Genomic DNA, 15,386 nt, shown 5'->3' with positions numbered 1-15,386 from the left:
CCCTGACCACCACCCAGTCTCTCCCTCTGTCATCCCCTCAAGCCCAGTTTTTCCCTACGCCTTGGGGCCCTATGGCAGGCCTTTACTTGCTCCGTGACCATGTGGACAGCCCCCACCCTTGGCTTTGACCGGACTGCCTAGGTCTGCAATTCCGCTTCCAAGTCTGAACTCTACGAGGCCATGTGGGCATCTGGTGCCCAGTCCCCAGCCGCACTGTCGCCAGCCCCGGTCCCCGGAGCTCGGCACAGCTCATCACGCACCCAGTCTATTTTCAGGTCCATGTCCCATACATGGTCGCCAGTCCCAGGGCATCTGGCCATGCTGCCACTTCCTTGATGAGGGCCCCCTTGACTAACTGTTTCGAAAATTATAGTGTGATTGAACAGTGCATGGGCACAGGGAACAGGTAATGCCAGAGAGGTAACAGTACTGTCAGAGGAAGAGCCGTGGGAGCTGGACGCTCGCACTGACTCGGTGCCGTGTGTCCGCTGTACCGCCACAGAACGGCGGGGAAGCCCGCTGGGAAAATGTTCAGTAAATAAAGCAGGTTATACAACAGACTTCCATTGTGCATAAGCAAAAAGCGGAACCGGGCTTGGGATGGCTTTCTAGCATGGCGAGTGCACCCAGCCACCCCTGTCAAGTCAGCATTCAGCCAGAGAGCTCTCACCTGGACCCCCACACACACCTTCCTCACCTCAGAGCAGGTCTGGGAGGTGGGGGGGTGCACAGGGATTGGGGGGCCATGGGGAGCTGAAGGGGAACACGTGAGGGTGGGCGGACATGGGAGGTGGGACACGGGAGATGGGGGCACATGAGGTGGGGGGCATGGAGAGTTTGGGGAACACAGGGAGGTCAGGAGGACATGAGGTGGGGGGCAGGGGAGGTGGAAGGGGGAAGCAGGGAGGTCAGGGGGACACAGGGAGGCGGAGGGGACACGGCACAGATGGCAGATCACCAGTCGGCCAAGGGCAGAGCCCCCATGTGGGCCTTGCAGAGAACGAAGGGTGGGCGTCACCCCAGCGCTTATTCCCTGGGCTAGTGCAGCCCTGGCCATGCCCGCTCCTCGCCTCCCGGGCGCCCGGGCTCAGACGTGCCAGCCCTGCTGTAGCGAGGGTGCTCGGCCAGCACGGCTCCCTCGGGCCTCCTCTCCAAGGAAGGAAACGGGGATTCTGGAGGAAACGCCGGTGAGGAAGCGCGGCCCGCCCTGCTCGCCGCACGGCACGAACGGTGCGCTGTGTGCAGGCACCAGGCTCCGCATCCCTCTGCGGCCGGGGCTCTACCCATGACCCTTCGCCCAGGTCTGCACAGTCTCCCGGTTCTGGTTCTCATCTAGGTTTGGACCCACTTACCTGACTCTGTCCTGGCATTTACCCAAACCGCCGGCCCCCTGGAGCCGCAGGTCTGACTGATGCTGCAGCCACAGAAAAGGCTGCCCTCTGGCGCCACGCCCGGTCCCCCAGGACCCAGCTCCCAAGGCGCCCATACGATACAGCTCCTGCCTGTCTGCCATGGAGACAGCGGTGGGGACAGACGTGCCTGCTGCGGACGGGCGGGGAGGGTGCGGGCAAAGGGGGGCAGGCAGGGCAGGCCCCACAGCCGGGTGCACCGCAGGGCACACGCTGAGCAGGCGCGGACACCTGAGGCGCGAGAAAACCACATCCTTCTCGAACACAGCATGACGTGCGATCAGAGAAAGGTACCAGCCAGGGGACAGAGGTCTGTCACCAAGCGCTCGTGTAAGGAACCTGTGATTAACAAGCTCAGCTTCACCAGTGCGGTCGCATGAAATGACTCTATTCCTGAGGCATGAGAACGAAAAAAAAAAACAAAAAGGAAATTTAGCCTAAAAAACCTCCTTTCAGTTGGGTGTTCCCAGACTCACTGTTCAGACAAGTATCTCAGAACAGGAAGTGTACTCTGTGACCCCCCGAGTTCCACCCCTGGCCATTCTAGTTCAGACCCCCCTTCCCTGCCGTCTTCACACCTGAACAGGGGAATGTGGTGCTCAAGAAGCCAACACGGGAGGAGGGAGAAAGTTTTCACTGTAATTACCAGATGCCAACCTCAGACATCGTAACGCACAACAATCTGTTCTGGAGAAAAATGCATTTATTTTCGCACAGGGAACTGGCGTGAGCTATGTATGTGTGCACAAGCGCACCAGCCTCTGACTGCGCATGGCTCTTTTTAGACCACATTCGCTGCTTAAAGGTTGTCGGCAAAGGCAGTGAGAAAATCAAAACAGAAGAGGACCAGCTCTGTTAGTCTGTGCCAGCATCACACTCAGTGTGAACTCTCTGTGTCCATTCTGCGGTGGGGCGCTAACTGCAGAAGTGAGAAAAACCACAACACTCCTCGGCAGTAGACACAGGACTATTGGTGAGCGCCCACCATTTCCCTTCTCTCAAAATCTCACTGGGTGTAACAGAAGAGCCATCGAATACTATGTCTTTCTATTACATCCAAGTGATTTTCACAGTAGGCGACCTGCTGGTGCCCCACAGGATCCCCACACTTTGAAATGAAATGGCACTGTGGGTGCAGCGTCACGTGGGCCCGTTCTAGGTCCGGAGCATGGCCTGGTTTCCATACTCCTGGCAGAAGGGGGTAGGCAATCCACAAAGAGTGAGTGAGAAGAGAGACACACAAATGAGTTTTTTCTATCTTCAGCAATAATACAACTATGCTCCACCAATTACTGGAGTGGTGACTGTATATCACACTTTGAAAATAAACCGAGAAAGATTTTTGCATTGTGGTCGGCAAGGACATTTGAAGCAGAGGATGAAAACCAGTAAACGTGGGTGGATCCTGGCATGCTTTTCTACACATCTGGTGCAATAATATGGTACATGGGTCAGAGAAACACTTTTCCCCACCCCTCTCTTTATGTGAGCTTAATATAAAATCTATTTAGTAAGGACATTCTGCACGAGGCACACTATATGCTTAATTTTCTTTAAACAAGGCATGAATAAAATCACAGTAGCATCTAGTAAGATTTTTAATTCCTCGTGGGTAGGACCATGGCTAACCCTTAATGAGTCTGATCTAGTGAGAGCATTTAGTTCCCCTCCTGGAACAACCAACAGCATATCCCAGCCCCACGAGATACACCCAAATAGGTCATATTACTTAAGGCTCCAGATGAAAGGGGACTCGGATTGTCGGTGCATCTGCAAGTGCTCTGCAGACTGGCTTCTGGGGTCACTGCCCACAGACCCCAACAGTGAGGGCACCAGTGAGGGGAGGGGCTTTCAGAAATGCGACGCTGTGTGCGGCAGAACGAGCCCCCATCTGTGATCGTGAGCAGTGTGGAGAACGCGCCCACCAGCACTGCAGCTCAGCGCCCTGTCCCCCAGAACTCCAGAGTGCCCCACACAGAGCCACTGCCACTGGGACCTGTGCCAGCCACGGGGCAAACGTTCACATGAAGGACTTGTTCTCCACCCTGAGGCTCTCCAGCCAAGCAGCACAAGTCTAAGAGAACGCAGTGGTACTCACAAACTCGGGAGTCAGGAAATCAGGCTCACTTTCCAGGGCTCCAAACCTGGTGACGGTCGTCTGGCCAAGGTTTTCCAACACTAGAAAGAAACAAATAAATACAAAAATAAATGCAGCGTGAACTTCCATCGGCTCACGGACTTTCTTGCTTTTGCGTCGGCAGCACGGGCTTAATGCCCATATTTCGCATCGGATGCACACTTGCGGGTTTGCTCAAGTTAGTGGCACTTGAGCTATCGGGGCACCAAAAATCCTTAGCACCTCTTCCTTCTGTTGGACAATGCGGTGTTTGCAGGGCCCTAAAACGTCCAGGCTGGATCTACCATGGAAAATCATTTAGATTCTACAAGGAAGGACACAGCGACTGAAGGTTATAAAGCTCGAGCCAGAACACGGTAGCTTTCGGATGTTCTTTTTCCTACTCTGTCCCAGAAAATGGACGTGGAGTCATTTTGGGGTAGCAATTTTCTGCTGTAAGATCTGTTGAATAGCACTCTCTGATGGAAACATACTGGGAGACCAATAAAATTTTCTAGCAGATAGATTAATGAATAATTGATTTTAGTAGTAGTATGTATTTAACCATATATACCTAGATTATCATTTGAACACATACTCAATATCAAAAAAATATGAATTGAACATTTCACCTTTTTTTTTGTACTAAGTCTTAGAAGGTCGTTTGCTGCACGCAATTAGTGGTCACTACACCGGGCAGCTTGGTGTTAGAGGGGTCAGAGAGCCAGTCCAGGAGGTGGGCAGCTCTGCAGGACACCCACCAGCCTCGGCTTGTCAATAAATTCCTGACGTGAATAAAAGAGATTATTCCAGATGAATAGATACTGAGAGAGCAAGACGTCCGTTTGCAGTATGTGGTTCTGGGTTGGAAGCTGGTTTAAACAAACCAGATGTAAAAGACTTAAAAACATTGATACAGTGTGGTCTTATATTAAGGAATTACTAACATTGAAAGGGAAATGGTGTCATTTTGGCCATGTAGGAAAATGTTCTTAAATAAACTTAAATGTTCTTAAATGTTTAAACACATTTACAGATTAGTAAACATTTAAATATATTTAAATAAATATTCTAATTTATTAGCAAGTCCAGTCTCTTGAACAAATCCGACTACTAGAAAAGTAAAAAAGGAACGTAACTGCAGTGTGTGCTTTTTTCCCCACACCACCAGATAATTAACTCAACTCTGACACTGTCTTCAGGTCGCATCAGGTTCCACAGGCCAAGGGCTCAGACCCTCAGGAGGCTCCCACTTCCGGGTCAACCGAATCTCCAGGCTGTCACCTGTGCTTCTGACTGACAGGCGGTCGTTCCCACCACCCCCACCTCAGGTCTGAGTCATTTGCCTGAGCGGCTCACGGAGCCCAGAGAAGCATTACTCACGTCTACCAGTTTTATCGTAAGGGTTTTATAGATGATATGGGGCAACAGCCAGGTGAGCACAAGGGTCAGGCTATGTGGGAAGCGGGGATCCCCGGCCCTCTGAACGCTCCTCTCCATGTGCACGCCGACCCGAGGCTCTGCAGAGGCAGCCTTGGGGGTTCTATGGAGGCGTCATCACACAGGCAGGGTTGTGTGACCATCAAGGGCCACTGGCGGTGCTCCCGCCTTGTCTCTCGCCCTTCTCTGGAGGTCAGGGTTGGGGACGGAAGGCTTCAACCCTCTAGTCACCTGCCGGGTTCCCCTTGCAACCAGCCCCCACCACGTGGTTGCCTAGGGGCTTTCCAAAGTCACTCATTAACAAAAGATACCTTATCACTCTCCTCCCTTAGGGAATTCCAAAGGCTTTAGGGGCTCCGTGCCAGGCACTGCAGAAGACCGAATCTGTAAGGTATTTCTTGCTACAAATCACAATATCACAACAACAATGAGCAATACGAGGATCCAAAAAGGATCCTCACCGGACAAACTGGCCTTAAAACTGGGGAGACTGAGAACCAAGGAACATTGAATTATGTTAAGAAATTACTTTTAATTTTATGAAGTTTGATGTTATCTTGGCTTTGCAGAGACTTCTTTTTTGAGGCATACTAATTTTTTTTTTAATCCACTAGAAGCTTTTGTAAAAGAAAAGGCTGGGTTCCCGTCGGTCCAGAGAAGTTCCCTTCAGTGGCCCTAAAGATTGCCAGCCACTTGAGGGGGAGATGGTGAGAGATCCGTCAGGGACTGAGTACCAAGACCAAAACATCAGCCAGTAATTCAGCGCCAGCACTCAGGCTGGCACACCGCTATGAAAGACCCCACGTCTGGGTTAGATCCCAGGTTTGCTCAGAATCTTGTCCACTAAACTCGTGTCACTGGACTCCTATGAACAGAAAGGAAATGCCAGGGGCATGAGGACCACCAAGCAAAGGATCTAATTCATTTGAAAACCTGAGCTCATCACGGGCCCCCTAAGGCGAGGCCACGCAGAAACGAGACCGTGGAGGGGAGCCACAGCCGAAGCCGCACTGAAGGTGCTTTGCTCTGAGGATTCCCGGGGGGTGAGGTCATTAGGCCGTGACACTGGGAACCGGAATAAACTGGCTATGGCAACATCAGAACATGTTACTAAGATCATCTTCAGGCCACTTTTAAAACCTGTAAAAATGTGTTTATACTAGTGGCTAGGAGGGTGTTTGAAATTGGTATTTTGCAAGTTGGTTCCCATTAGGAAGAAAAGACCTAACCTTTTGATAAAATTTAGATCAGAAAGAAATTACATGTGGTGTTTATGATACATTGTTTCTTGGCAGAACTAGCAAGTCCATAAAATATAACACTGCAGTTTTTTAAATGATACTGTAAGTCTGATGGAGTGACTTGACTTTTATATTTATCTGGATTCCTTTATAATCAGGCTTAAGAAAGCATGCATTTGCCTAAAAACAGGGGAAACAAGATCTATGACCCAGATGTTCTATCAAGCAAGAAGCATCTATGCAGCTTGAAGGACTGGTGAGAGGAAATATAGAACTATTTATAGTTTGTTATTCTGCTGTTAATGGGAACTAATAGACTCACTGCTTAATGTCAACACAAAGGAGAAACTGCAAATTCGAGTGAATAAAAACAGAAATGGCTTTATTGAAACATCATCAGGGTAGAACAAAGCTGCATCTGTTGCTCTCACGACCTTAGATAGTGCCGAGAAGCAGATGATTATGATGCTAATATGATAATTATACTTCCACTACTGAAGGGCTCCAGTTACCATTTGAGACTCTCATTGCTGATAATCTAACGCAGCTGAAAACATTAATTTCTCAGCAAACAGAAAACAGTCAAAATCAAGGTGCCCCTTGGCAGCTCTTTATTGAAATAGGGCAGAATCAGGGAAAAAAAAATTCTACAAAGGCAAAAATGTTCACTTTATCCTTCTGTATATAATATTTTTAATGGAGTATTTTGAAATACATTCTTAATATTGTCACAATGCCTCGCCTCACACAACCGAAGTATGAACCTGAATGGCATCACGATTCGCCCATCGGCTTTGGCACGTGGAATACAAACGTCTTTGGGATCTACGTGACATGCCTGTCACACGGCTGACCGGAGAACTGAAAGCCAGTTACTCTGCCACGAGGAGGGCTCTGGTCTGATCTGTCAATGGAATGCTGTCTGGGCGCACAGTGAAAGTCAGGTGCACCGGACATCCACCACCTGGTTTGCATTTTGCATGGTCACTGTGTTGTTAGGCCCTGTAGACAGCAGATGCAGCAGAAAATGCCTTTTCTTAAGGAATCTGAGATGTAACAAATGTTGACTTTAGGCTAATGGGTAAGCGCTAAGCTAGATGCACTTACAGGACACTGCAAGAATGCTCCGGGAAACGGAGCACCCATGTACAGTACATCCCACTGGTTTCCCACAGGGAAAAGTCAAATAACTGAGGATTTAGAGCAAAAGAAACCCACTAAATATCTACTTTTCCTGAACTGAATAGTAATTGGTCTCGAAACAGTTCAAATGAAACACAGAGCCTATGTGTAAAGCTTTCAGTGTAGTTAGTAAAGTAAGAGGAAAGCGATAGAGTCGGTGGAGGTGCTATTCCTCCTTATTTGCAGTAAGCAGACGGAGGGCCCAGGAGAGACCCCTGAAGGTCCAGTCACATTAAGGGGCTGCTGGCCGCACAGTGGGCACCCCGGCAGGAAGTCGCAGTTCACAGACTGCTTGTCTGTCAATCAGAAATGGAGTGACTGACATTTATTGTCCCAACTGCAAGACAGACAGACAATTCCACTAGCAGAGCTGACTGAGACTCATTTTAACTGGCTGGTAAAAAGAGTCACGGTCTCTAATTTTATAACCAGGACAGCCTATTACCCATCAGAAAACTCACAGGTAAAAACCAAAGTACCTGGTAAGTAACAAAAGTAACCAGGCCTCCATTTGACGTGCTCAAACCACCAGCAGGGAGGTGGCTGGGTCCCACCGGCATCTCTGTTAGGTGACTGGCCGCCACCAAAATGATCAGAGACGCAGGAATAGATGAGAGACAGCAGGTAACAACAGACTGGGGCCTGGAGCAAAGGGCACTGGGCACGGAGTAAGGGGATTGACTGTGTTCAGGTCCTGATACTGCAATTTAGCTGCGTGATCCTAGGCAGGAACTTACTCTTGGGTTACTTATCTGAAGCTGTTAATAAAATTACTTCCTCTGGTTCTTTGCGCAAAGAATACAAATGACAATTCAAAAGCATGTTGTAAAAAATAAACCTCTATATGAATTACATTCATGTGCATGGAACCAGATATGAAAAATGAAAAATGAAATTTCCTGAGTGAGCTATTTTGTGTCTGGCACTTCTGACTGTCTGACCTTATTTAACCCTAATTTTATCCTACTTTTTATAGGTGATGGAAAATTTGAGGTTATTAGTTGCCTGAAATCAACCACTAGGAACTACAAAATGGGAATCTGAATCTGTCCAATTCCAAAACTGGACATCTTTTTGAATAACCTAATTTGTTTCCTGAGCTGCTGTGAATAATTCCAAGGGGGCCCCTGATGATAAACACAAGTTGATAAGGAGTTAGGACAGCACTGTGAGTACAAGTCAAAAAAGAATTCACAAAAAGCAGACAAGCTTTTCTTGAAAAATAGTGATAGAACAAAGCAATGATGGGAGCAGTTCGAGGTCCCTCGACTGATAAACAAAACACACACCAGAATCACCCTCAGCCTCACATGCAGATCCTGACACACACCACCTGCACGAATCCTAAGGACCTCACGCTAAGTGAATTAAGCCAGTCACAACAGGACAAATGCCACAGGATGCCACTCATCTGAGGTCCCTGGAGCAGTCAAATTCACAGAAAGCAAAGAGGCTTGCCAGAGGCTCTGGGGGAGGGGATGAGGGAGAAGTTATTGCCTAATGGGTGCAGAGTTCTAGTTCCTCAAGTTTTAACAGTTCAAGGACGGATGGCGGGGATGGTGGCACAAGACCAAACAGGGACATGATTCCGCTGACCTGTGCCTTCAAAGTGGTCCTGCAGGAAATGTTGGGTCATGTGTATTTTACCATAATGAAAAAATAATGTAGCTAAAACAACCTGCTAGCAATTGAGGGTGTAGCTGGTGGCAAGGGCTGGGCATTCTTAGCCAAGCAGAACAAGCCTGTGCGTGCTCTGCCCTCTCTAGGCAGAGCCCCTAGGGGCGAGTGCTGACTGCCGTCGGGGGGCGGGGGTGTCGGGCACCCGTGGTGCCAGGGCCTCTCCAGCTGCCTACACTTTAATGCCCCCTTTACCATAAGCCATTTTCCAATCACCTGAAGAGTACATAAAAGAGACAAACCTGGAAGTACTGGATGACCCAAAATTTGTGTAGGGGTAAAAAATAATTTAAGCAAAAACTAATGGGCAGTGGAATGGCAGGTATTTTTACTATCTTCTTAATATTTGTCTATGTTTTCCAAAGTTTCTACAGTGAACATTATTCCAAACACGACCACGTCAGGAAGCATCTCCACATGGAAGTCCTTCACCTCCACCTCAACGCACCTTCTCTCCCGAGAACACCTTCCCCATGTAGGAAATGGCCCCCAAATGCACCCAATCAGGCCAAAATTATTGGGGCAATCCCTGACTCCTTTCCTCGGACCCCCACAGTCAACGCCTCAATAGACCTCGTCAGCTGAATTTTCAGAGTCTGCCCAGGAACAAGCCACCCCCCCACCAAGGGATCAGCCAGCAAGAGCTGACAAAGAGGGCTCACCCTGCTCCGGGCCTCACTAGAGCTGAGCCTCCTTCACGTGGGAACCCATTTCATCCTCAAAGCAGTCCTACATGGTGAAGGTGTTAAATGACCTTCACATCAGGGAAGAGGCACAGAAAAGTCAGCTATTGTCTGAGATCGTCCAGTTACAGAGCAGGAGAGACGATTTAACTCAGGAGCCCGCGGGCTGCGCTGCAACCACCCAGGACACCCCCCACCGCCCACCCTGGCCGTGGCAGGGGGCTCTTGCCCAGTACTCTAGTCTCCGCTCACGTCGCTGCCTCACAGGGGCCACTTGCACCCCAACTTGATCTGTCACCTCGCCCTTCCTTTTGCACTGTTAAAAAGACAGCACAGGCACAATGTGGAGTCACGTCCACTGGGCCAAGTCACCAAAACGGGGCTTAATGCCTCACCTCACTGCAGTTCCTGCCTCCTGATGAATGAGGCAGTCAGGCATTTTCTGGCCAACACCAGAGAGGTGACCTGTCCCATGGCCCTCTCCACCCCCCAGAGGGAAGAGGGGGGGATCTGCAGGATAAGACCTCTGCCCCTCCCCTCAGGGAAGGGGACCTCTCCTGAGACCATCCCTTCTTTCCTTTTGCTAGTGACTCAGTGCCCCACCCTCCATCCTACAAAACCCACCCATTTCGTACAATCCTGCGGCATCTCTCTACCTGCTGGACGGGACAGTGCCTGGTTCATGCAGGGCAAAATAAAGACAATTAGATCCTCAGATGCACTCACTTTATTATTTTTTTAACAGCACTTAATGAATAAGTACTTAATTTGCATATATTATGTGAGTTCCACGGTTTTGCCTTGTTTGTGGCTGAACCCTTAGCCTAGTGCCGGGGCCTACAAGGTAATTAGTCCCGAATTATCTGCTGAACGACAGGCCTCTGTGGGTCTGGCTGCTGGAGGCAGGGAGACCTGAATGCAAGTCCCACCCCTCCCCCTCCCCAACTTTGGAACCTCGGGCAGCTTAATTCACCCTTTTTGATGCCTCAGAGTCTACACCTGGGAAAGGGGATAGCAGAGCTTCTTCTCAGGGTTGTTCTGAAGGTAAAAGGAGCTGTGGCATGATAAGGAAAAATTCTGAAATGTTCCAAATTAAGTGACACAAGGGCCAGGGAGTGAGAGCGAGGCAGGCATGGTAAAGTGGACACCAAGGGCTGACCAGAAACCCCACATTCCGGGGTGAGGTCATGCCAACGGGCATCTAGGAGGTCCCCCGGACCACCGCAGCCCCCAGCGCCCGACGAGCCTTCTCTGCGGACCGGCCACCAGTCCCCACGCCAGCCCACCTGCCTGCTCAGCAGCCAGTGTGAGCTTGGAGAGCTCCCTTTCCCTGAGACCCTCTTCAGGGTGCCGTTCCTCGAGTCGGGAGGACAGGACGCAGAAACTGCCTGTCCCGGGACTCCGTCCTGACGTGGATGCCTCTGTGAGGGCCCCATAAACCCTCATCTTTCAGAGGTTTCTGTCTCCAGTAGAGTTTTGACTCGTCAGGAACGTGAAGTGTTCGGCAGGTCTGTGCACACACTAACACCGGGCAGCTGTCAGCTACAAGTATTCCACGAGAGGGAAAGTGTTACGTTTGAACTTCCCCGACCTTCTTTTTGTCAGGCAGAAAGACACAAATGAGCCGGATGGAGAGGAGAAGGGGCCCCCAAAGAAGACTCAGGGGGCTGATCAAATAGAGCCAGAAAGCCAGAAATGACTCAAGGAGTTAATCAGATGAAGCCACAGGGTCCAAGAGTGACTCAGGAAATGTCCAGGGTTCCCCCAGACAGGAAACATGAGAGGCACAGGCACAGCACGGCCCCTGTCCCCATTTCACCAATCAGAGCAAGGCTAGAGGGCTGACAGCTGCCAATCAAGGGCCTCTCGGCCCTGCCAACACCGTGCAGAAGCAGCCTCGGAATGAGCACCCGCCTGCCTGTCTCACCTGGGGCAGCCCGCCCTGCCACTCTGTGCAAAGGGCATTAAAACTCACTTTGCTTTCTCGACTTCGGTCTCTCGTCTCACTGTACCTGACTTCCCTGAGGCACCCAGCCGGGTGCTTTCCTTTCCAACACTTTTCATTGTTTTAAAAAGGGGCAAAGACTTTAAAGAAACAAAAATGCTGACAGGAGTTTATTACATTGTCTATTACGTCGAAAATTAGAAAAGCGTATGTGAATTAAGTCTAACACTGAGAATGGGGAACTGTGGAAACACGTAAGCCCCGTTTCCATGCATCTCCACTGCATTATTCATTACTTTTTCTCGGTCATGTACATTGCATTTTGAATGTATGGGTCCATTGTTAAGCCATCCGTTAAATCACAGACGACAGGACCTCCTTCCAAGGGGGGCAGTCTGAATGGTCCATGTGTTTTTTCAGGTTGACCGGACTGGGTGCCACATGGTGAAGGCGACTTCAGTGCATGTTCGGCCACTGCACCGACTGCGGAAACATGAGGAGGGCCCAGTGCCACCCCGGTAGGAAAAGCCCCTCCTCACTCGCCCCTCAGCAGCCCAGCAGCCTTGGGGGTCTGCTGGGAAGCGGCCCCAATCTGGATCTGGCCTCTCCCTCTGTGGAAGGCGGGGCCGGGGTGACGGCCACCCTGGCTGCAGGGACCGCTCTAGGGACGGCCGGCTGAGGAGGGAAGCTCAGACCCCGTGGCATGGGAAGGAGGCGGCAGCCCCCTAGACGGTGCCCCCCGGATGGCCCTGGGGACGGGGCGGCCCGAGGACTCCGGCCTCACGACCCCGGCCTCTCAGCTGGGAATGTAACGCTTTGGAAGGTGTCTGAGCGCAGGCTGTTTGCTCCACAGAAAAACAAGCTCCTTGCACCGCTTCTTCCACAACACTTCGCTTCTGTGGCTTGGAATACGGGTTCGCTGCCAGCTGGGGGCGGGGCGGCACCTGGTGACGAGGGGGGGCAGGCCGATCCCAGCAGGACCGTCCCGGCCCCGTGCGGGCTCTTTATGAGGGGGTGGAAGGCCATTTCTTCCAGAATCCAACAGGGACGTCAATCATGGGGCTATCCTGCAGCTGGCCAGATACAGCTAACGCGGTTCAGGCATTTCTACTCCAGAAAATAGCTCAAAGTAGTGATATAATTGAGATTTTACAAATGAGCAGGTCATCTGAATATAGCAAAGTCATCTTAGAGACGTAAAGTATTTAAATTTTCTCAACATATGCATTTAACATGCTAATTACAGGAATAATAATAATACAAATGACTCTTAAATCAGACTGCCTCTCCCCAGAGAGCATAATGATCCCGAGGCTTGTTTCAGGATCAGATGTCTTAAGTTACTGCTCCTTCGTGAGTTCATCTCCTGACTAAGGACACTCCTTCCCATGTACCAAAGTTCACACGAGCATCAGACTGCACAGAATAAAGCCTGTTATTTATTAGCATGCAATATGAGCTGAGCAGTACAGGTCTTAGAGATGTAAAGATGGCCATTAAGACTTTTACACGTGAAGGCTTTAGGTAAGTGAACCCAGGAGGCCATCCAGGGACCTGCACAGGGCAGGGAACCCGAAGAAGAGACTCCTCAGTCAGCCTGGCAGGGGGCTGGGGGTGGTCGCCCCTCAACCAGGCCCTGAGGGGTGTGCAAGGATATGCAGGACACCAGCTGGGGGGTGCTCCAGTAAAACAATCCAGGCTGGAGCTGTCTTAGTGATGGTAGGTGTCGGGATGAACAGAATTAGATGGAGTCCAGCAAAATTAAGGCCTTGAATGAAACAGGCCTTGCAAGCTGACCGGAGGAATGGTAAGAGACGCCTGGACCACAAGGCCTCTCTGGCCTGGGCGACAGGATTCTCTCTCAAATCTCCAACTCCTTCACCAGTTCCACTGGAAAATCTTAATCTATCCTGTAGAGAAAGTGGGAACCTCGGTGCTTTCTGATGGAAACATCATTAAGTTCCATCAGCAAATAACCAAACTACTTTCATTTATTCACTCAATGGGCCGGTGTTTGCCATGCACCTGCCGTGTGCCAGCCCTGGGCCAGGCTCTGGGGGTGCAGCCACCACGAGGACCAGCTCCCACCCCCACCCATCCACCCTCCTCAGCCTAAGGCCTCCTCCCAGGCCTCCCTTCCCATTACCACTGGCCTTTTCATATAACATATTCAACATTTTTTACCATTACTTCAACCTTATTTGCCTCTCATCAACATTTTAATGCTCAAATTTCTTCTACCCTAAAAAAGGGAAAAAGGCTTTCTCCATGGGCATTACAGCACCACCAGCCTGTCAAATGCCCCTTGACGCCCCAATTCCACTTTAGGAGCTTGTTTCACAGAGATTCCTGTGCATGTGGAGGGAATGCACATGCCCACTCAGCGCAGGTCCATGACAGCAACGCGTCTGAGCACACTTGTCGGTGCTTGTAAGGTAACCGAGTGTGCACGGCGGCCTGTGCACAGAAAAGGCTGGAAGGACATACTCAGATTATTAACAGTGGTTCTATATGAAGAGATGTGACTGTGGAGACAATAGTCATATTATTTAGTATTTAAAACTTTTACAATGAGTACCTATTGCTTTGGTGTAGACGTGTAATAATACTTGGAATAATGTACTCAGAATAAAACAATAAAGATAAGAGGCTATCATAAAAGGGGAAACTATCAGCCTTCACACGGTGTCCACTGAGTGCATTGTAACTGAGTCCACCCCACCCCCACCCCCCGTGCCGCCTCCCGGGCTCTAAGGGGGCCGGCTCCCCTCCAGCGGGAGCGCAGCTCTGGCTGAGGTCAGCCTGCCTTGCACGCTGCCAGCCTAATGCCCACTGTCCATTTTTCTTATTTGGCATCCTGACAGCCGTGCGCACGGCCGGCTGTGGCTTCACTCAGGGCCTCTTCCCTTCCTCTCCTGCTCTCAGAGTTTCCTCCACCTCTCAGGTCTCCTCTGGTGGTGCCTCCTCCCTGACTGGACCTTTACTTCTCAAAATATTCAGGGCTCTGCCTGAGGCCTGCACTTCGATAATCTACTCCTGGCTTCTGTTAACGCCTTTAGGCTAAAGGTGCAAACGCATCTCTCTCTCCAGGTGTCCCTCCCAAATCCCTACGTGACACTCCCACCTGGAAACCTCCTGGCATCTCAGACTCACGGCTGCTGGGGAGCAAAGATTCTCCTCTATCTTTGAGGTTTTTCTTGCTGATCCAAGAATTAAATTGACGTGAGGCAGATTAACAGGAGAAAATCAAATTTAACACTGTATGTCCAGGAACCGCAGACCCATGAGAGGCCCAGAGCTGGGAAAGTCAGACGAGGCTTCACGCCACCCTGACCTAGGGGGTGGCACAGGCCCCGGGCTTCAGAGGGGAGGGGGCAGCTCACGGGGCACCCAGGAGGAGACGTTAGGGAATTAGGTATTTGTCCTGCCGTACGAATGTGCCCCTCAGATAAAATGTACCTTTTATAATAACCCTTATTTTCGGGGAGACCCCAATTTAGATTTTCCTAGGTAGTTAAAGGAGGGGAGAAGTTTCTTGTGAGTGTGCAGGGTTCGCCTTCAGCTCAAAATAGTCCATTTGTCAAAGTGTCACATTGTGGGGCGGCTGCCCTCAGCCTCTGCAGGACTCACACAGGACCTGGGTTTACACACACACTCGACCAAAGCCCTGCGCCCCTCACCTCTTGTCCCAGC

At 50.5% G+C, this 15,386-nt stretch overlaps 1 protein-coding gene across 7 annotated transcripts in view; it reads right to left on the bottom strand.

Moving 5' to 3' along the window:
• ANO6 (anoctamin 6) overlaps positions 1-15,386 on the bottom strand; it is a 170,462-nt gene that overhangs the window by 113,373 nt on the left and 41,703 nt on the right. For 6 of the 7 annotated variants that reach the window (XM_036889477.2, XM_057491877.1, XM_057491878.1 and 3 more), the window contains one exon: positions 3,508-3,587. The exons of the other annotated variant lie outside the window; for it this stretch is intronic. In XM_036889477.2, coding sequence (XP_036745372.2) covers positions 3,508-3,587 — 80 coding nt within the window. The remainder of the gene's footprint in view (positions 1-3,507; positions 3,588-15,386) is intronic. 7 annotated transcript variants of the gene reach the window in all.

Source organism: Manis pentadactyla, chromosome 14, assembly GCF_030020395.1.
Source record: "Manis pentadactyla isolate mManPen7 chromosome 14, mManPen7.hap1, whole genome shotgun sequence".
Taxonomy (NCBI): domain Eukaryota; kingdom Metazoa; phylum Chordata; class Mammalia; order Pholidota; family Manidae; genus Manis; species Manis pentadactyla.
The sequence above is the reverse complement of the archived record's forward strand: the minus strand, read 5'-3'. Positions and strand labels throughout refer to the sequence as shown.